Here is a 6,503-nt window from a genome sequence, read left to right on the forward strand (position 1 = left end):
CGCCCCCCCCGGCCGGGGAGGGGGGGCGGGTCTGTATGTGGGATCCGAACCCTCGGACGGGAGTGCCGCCGCGCTTCCCAAGCGGCGCACTATCCAGTGCGCCACTGGGCCGGCCCCTATGCATAATATTTTAACATCATCATCTATTTGGAAATTATTGGTTCAGTGAGTTATGTAAATCTTCTAAATGTTGATATTGTTCATTATATAATATTTATTTATGTATTTTTTATTTTTATTTTTATTTTTTTTTCACCCGCACCACGCGCTAATCGGCCATCCCTACATAGGATCCGAACCCACAGCGGGAGTGCCGCTGCGCTCCCAGCGCCGCACTCTCCTGAGTGAGCCACAGGGTCGGCCCTATGTATTTATTTTTTAATGTTAATAATATATTTTATTTAACCCAATCTATCAAAAATATTAATGTTGCAACATGCAACTGATATAAACATTATTGAGATACTTTACTTTTTTTGTACTAAGTATTTGAAATCTGGTCTATATTTTACACTTACAGCACTAGCCACATTTCAAGTACTCAATAGGCACATGAGTACGTATGGCTAGTGGCTTCTGTGTTGAATAGGGCAGGTAATGAAACTTGGGCTTGTCTGATTCAAAAGCCTCAGTTCTCAACCACACTGGTCTCCTGCTCTGTAAGACCTATAATAATAAACACAAGAGGAAGGGAGCTTGTAGATAATCATTTAATCCCATGATGTCAGATGCTGCTCTCCACACTGCCTGGTGGCTCCAGTTTGGAGCATCCAGGGCAGTGCTGTCCAATAGAAACATAATGAGAGCCACATGTATGATTTTACTTTATTATTTATTTATTTTGCATCTTTTATGATGGAATTTTATTTTATTTTACTTTATCAATATACAATGTAGTTGATTTTCGTGTCCCTTTACTGAATTCTCCCTTCTCCCGCTCTCTCCCCCCTCCCGCCCATCAACATCCTATCTGTTCGCTTGTCTTAACAGGTTCGAGGGATTGTGATTGTTGTTCACTATACAATATCTAAAAAACACATTTGTTAATATCACCCCCATCTCATCAGTAAAGTCTTTAAGCATTAACCTATTAGAAAACTGTCAAGTGGGGCTGGCTGATATCTCAGTTGGTTAGAGCATAGCCTTGTAACACCAAGTTCAAGGTTTCAGATCCCCATACTGGCCAGGCACCAAAAACAAATAAATAAAATCACCATTAGAAAACTGTCAAGCTTATGGTGCCAGATACAAGTTTACGAAAATTCTACTTTTTGCTTGAAACCTCAAATTTTATCACTGGCAACAGATGGTGTCAGTTGTTTTCTTCAACATGACAGACTCACTTTATTCATTTTGGGAAAAATGGGTGCCAGATAACCAATAGCCAGTCTGAATAACCACACTAACTAGTAATCAGTAATCAATAATCAGTCTGAATAGCCATATATTGTGTGTAAACTGTCCTTTGAAGAAAAAATGCTATTCCATGAAAAGCAGCTAATTTAGCTGACAAATAACTGCACAAGTGCTTTTCTTAAAGACAACAATCCTATTCAATACGCAGAAGTACTTTCAGTCTGAATAGCCATATATTGTGTGTAAACTGTCCTTTGAAGAAAAAATGCTATTCCATGAAAAGCAGCTAATTTAGCTGACAACTCAAATAACTGCACAAGTGCTTTTCTTAAAGACAACAATCCTATTCAATACGCAGAAGTACTTTATGTGTACTTTTCATTTCATCACACAGAACACAAAACATATTCGAGGATGAAGATTTAATAAAATGAATAATTTTACTGCTTCGCCAAGAACATTTTAATGTGAAATGGGCATTTTTTTTATTATTTGTGGCAATCAAGAACACAATGACTACTAGTACTGTTTTGTCCCACTGACAACTGATTTGTGCTATGGCGGGAGCAGTTTTATCCACAATGCTTTTTTGTCATCAGTATAGATGTCAACACAGTGTAAGAGCCAAATAATATCTTGGTATTATGAAAGTAGTTTTGACCTCACTAGTTCCAGGAAAGCATGTCAGGGACACCCAGAAGTCTGTGAACCACATTTTGAAGAACCGTTGCACTAGAATCACACGGTATATATGTTAAGATATATATACTATGAGGCACAAATGGACTAAGCACACCTGAGGGAGCAGTAGACACACATCTCCTATTCCACTCTCACTCTGAAGGAGTGGAAGTTGAAACTGCCCACATTAAATTTCCATCTTTTTCTTTAACTCCTTACTTTATTCATTTATTGGTGGGGTAGAAATAATTCAATACCAACCTGGTGGTCCATACAACAAACAGCCTTTTGGAGGTATTATTCCTACACGCTGGAATAATTCTGGATTTGTAAGAGGTAATTCTATCACCTAGAAAAGAAGTTGCGTGTTTCTTAAAAAGTTAATAAAGATTTTGATGTACTTTCAAATACTTTAAGTCAAATGTCAACATTGTTAGGTTATACATCATAATCCATAAGAAATCTAGAATTCCAAGCTATGTAAGACCATTCATATTAGAGGTTTTTCCATCGTGTGGATTTAAGATCTAAAAAATTTTGGGCCGAGCCTGTGGCACACTCGGGAGGGTGTGGCGCTGGGAGCGCAGCAGCGCTCCCGCCGCGGGTTCGGATCCTATATAGGGATGACCAGTGCGCTCACAGCGCTCACTGGCTGAGCGCGGTGCGGCCGGTCTCAAAAAAGGACAAAAAAAAAAAAAATAAAAAAATAAAAAATTTTAAATGATGTTAACAAACCACCCACTTAATTAGGTTAGATGATTACGGTCTCAAAAAAGGACAAAAAAAAAATAAAATAAAAAATAAAAAATTTTAAATGATGTTAACAAACCACCCACTTAATTAGGTTAGATGATTACACAGGTGCATAATTTGTCAAACATATTTGAAATGTACACTTAAAATCTGTGCATTAGGGCTGGCAGGTTAGCTAAGTTGGTTACAGCAGGGTGTTGTTAATACCAAGGTCAAGAGTTCAGATTCCCATACTGGCCAGCTGCCCCATGCCCCTGCCCTGCCCCACCCTGCCTTGTGCCAAAAATATCTGTGCATTTATTGAATGTAAATTATACCTCAGTGAAAAATTACACTACAAAAAAATCAGTTAATTAAAAGAAACTCAAAATCAAAAAAGTTTAATCTAGTTTGCAGTTGGTAATACAACACAAAATAATTATAAAATGGGCAATGGATTTTATAAGTTATAATTGCCACTAAGAGAAAAGGTATAAAAAGTTTCCATCTGTTCGTATTTTGCCATAGCAGCCTTAAAAAAACAATAAGTTCTGCTCTCAATGTCCTCCCAAGACTGATTCAAGGAAAGAAAAGTGAAGAATAGAAAAACTGAGGATTTGACTATCCAACTTGAATTATTCACAGTACCAGTAACTTGAGAGATAAACTTCTATTGAATAGCTATGTCCACCAATGTAATTAGGACAAACCAGAAGTGTGAGAAATAAATATTCTAAAGTGTAAATGAAAAAAAGTATTGCCTGTGTGCATGTCTTTCTACTCCTACAGCTGATGTAGGAAATCACCGTAGAAGGCATATGTTCACAGTTTCATCAAGCACTTGTTCTTCCTCTGGTGCCCTTTCATTAAATACAAGGTAAGAAATGACTTTTATTTACACTTAGGCCAGTGCTTACTCACATATGTTCAAAGAAAAATTTAGTTTCATAATCACCTAAAATGCTTGTTTAAATGAACATTTTTGTGCCCCACTCCCAATCTACTTCATCAAAACCACTCAGAGGGCCTGGTAATCTGTATTTTTAATAAGTGTTCCAGAAAACTTAATGTGCTGAAGTGTGAGAACTAATGGCTTATGGCTTAAATCAGATGGTGTTAGATAACCCAACTACTCCCGTTCATTACTAAATATTTCCAGCCTAAAATAGGATGAAATCAACATGATGATATACTTTGCTTTACAAATAATTGTTCAAAAGCCATCTGGACTTGATTCTTCACCTAAAAGCTTGGAAGATTTAAGCCACTCCTAAAGCCAGTATTTCTCTTACATGGCAGCAAACAGCTTTAACAAAATAAAATATTTAAGGTATAGGTAACTCACTCTACTGTAAGGTAGGAAGTTAACATTAATGGGGTAATGGGGAAACCTACATCACACACATTATCCAAATATGCTCAGACCAAGTAACCTATTATGAAATCAAAACCACAGATGGCAAGGGCATCAAATTATATCAATTATTCTTATCCTTCCCCCCCTTCTTTGTCACAAAATAAGCAGAACTTTTCTAACACCAAATTATCTCCAAATTAATAAATACCGGTAATTTTCATAGCTAGAAATTCAGGACTATTCTCTCAGCAATTTTACATACATAATATTTAGTAACTACTATTTGGACAAAAAGTAGTTTTTCATTCTGTTTCTCCCTTCAGGCATCCTAAAACCAGCACTACTTATTAGTAAGTTCAGAGAACAAAGTACCAACCTCTCTCAATTCCCGGATTTGTTCTGATAGCCCTCCAATTTCAGAATAAGAAACATTCCCAGGGTCTTCGTGAGACATGTTGTAAACCAGTGGGTCCACCTCTCTTGGTAAATATCTAGAGTGAAAAGGTAGGTATTTTTCTTTCAAAAGATGTATTTTCTCTCAGCCTATAGATACAGTATAAGTGACTTGCTTATGCAAGCATCTGTAGGTGATCTTATAAAGACATGTTTAAATTAATTAGAAATGAGTAAAAGAGAAAAAGTATCAATATATTCAGTGATTTCAAGAAGCATATATATATTTTTTTTCCTTTTTGTCTTTTTTACTGACCAGTAATGGGATCACAACCCTCAGTGTCGCGCCCGTACCAGGGACTGGCAACGGGATCGCAACCCTCGGTGTTGCACCCGCACCACGCTCAGTCAGTGAGCGGGAACTGGTCTCCACATGGAATCCGAACCCTCGGCGGGAGCGCCGCCACGCTCTCAAGCGGCGCACTCTCCAGTGCACCACCGGGCCGGCCCAAGAAGCATATATTTTGGATAAAACCTTCCCTCTGTGAAAATAAAAGGTAAATTAAATAGAGTAAGAAACCCACCTCATTATAGTTAGTGTTGTCATATCCAAAGCAACTCTTGTTCCTGGCTTCAGCTTACTTTTGTCAAGCTAGTTTTGTAAAACAAAAGGTATTGTGTAAACACTCAAAAAGAGAAATAACATTCTAACAAAAGCTTAATATATAGAGGCCAAATACCCACTTTTACCTTTTAGAGAGAACACAAATGGAGTTTAGATTATAAAGTCCATGCCAATAGAAGAGTTTATAAAAGTATTGAAGTTATTTCTATCTGCCCCAGTGTGAAAGGTGAAATCATTAATATAAAAAGTTCAAGGAGGCAATGGCTTTGTTTTTGAAGAAGGAATGGGCTTTGGAATTTTACTTTCAAATGCTCATTATTTAACATAATTTTGCTCATTATTTTGATTCCAGCTCTGTAGTAAAGTGTATAGTGACTTTGGGAATTGGTACCAAAACATTCATTAAAAAATCCCTTAGTGAACATTTTGGAGGAAGGAAAGAGGCATTTTAAAGGTATATCCATTAGATTTATTTTGAAAAGTACAGCTTTTGGAAAGAATGTGTGTTATGTGATCATAAGAGGTTAGGAGGAATGCACTGTTTCCCCTTAGAGATTATTAAAATGCTAAAAAAATGGTAAAAAACAAAACAAAACCCAGCAACTATAATTCATGCGTTTGCTATATGCCTAACACTATGCTAAGCATACTATACATCAGCTTGAATCACACTAAAAAATTTATTGGCATATCTAAGCATGGTAACTTATTTGGCTAGAATTGCATAGACTCTATACAATAGATTTACCCCATGTTACATTCATTTTATTTATTTATTTTTTTGTTGGCTGGCTGCTAAGGGGATCTGAACCTTTGACCTTGGTGTTATAAGGCTGTGCTCTTACCAACTGACCTAACCAGCCAGCCCTCATGTTATACTCAGAATGATACTTTCCAAACTAATACTTTTCTATAGTTTAAAAAACTGCTTGCCAATACAATTTCAGAATCATATAAATTACTGACTACTTTTCACAGGATTTTACAAAAAGCTCCAAATTTAGGATTCAGTGCCAATTAAAAGAAAGTAAAAATAGGCAAAACACAAGGTTTAATATAATGGATTAAGCTAAAAAAAAAACTGCCAATATGTGAGGTACTTGAAAAAGAGAAAGAGATCAATATGAAGCTATTTTGAAATTTACATCTATAGGCAATATATACTCTGGTTTTTCTAATATTTCCCAGTTTTCAAATATTCTTATCTTCATACAACCAGAGGGCCCTGAAAGGGACATAAAAAAAAAAATCCCTTATCAAATTAGGCATCTAATTTTTTTTTTATTTTAACATAGTAAATTGTACATATCTGTAGGGTACAGAGTTGAATATCAATACCTGTGTGCAATATGTGATGTT

General features: G+C 36.3%; 1 protein-coding gene across 1 annotated transcript in view; it reads right to left on the reverse strand.

Moving 5' to 3' along the window:
- PSMC6 (proteasome (prosome, macropain) 26S subunit, ATPase, 6) overlaps nucleotides 1-6,503 on the reverse strand; it is a 23,076-nt gene that overhangs the window by 12,089 nt on the left and 4,484 nt on the right. Inside the window, exons 5-7 of the mRNA XM_008566942.1 lie at nucleotides 5,104-5,171; nucleotides 4,503-4,617; nucleotides 2,299-2,386 (exon numbers count right to left, since the gene is read on the reverse strand). Of these exons, the coding sequence (XP_008565164.1) occupies nucleotides 2,299-2,386; nucleotides 4,503-4,617; nucleotides 5,104-5,171 (271 nt within the window). The remainder of the gene's footprint in view (nucleotides 1-2,298; nucleotides 2,387-4,502; nucleotides 4,618-5,103; nucleotides 5,172-6,503) is intronic.

The sequence above is a fragment of the Galeopterus variegatus genome, unplaced genomic scaffold, assembly GCF_000696425.1.
Source record: "Galeopterus variegatus unplaced genomic scaffold, G_variegatus-3.0.2 Scaffold279, whole genome shotgun sequence".
In the NCBI taxonomy this organism is placed as follows: domain Eukaryota; kingdom Metazoa; phylum Chordata; class Mammalia; order Dermoptera; family Cynocephalidae; genus Galeopterus; species Galeopterus variegatus.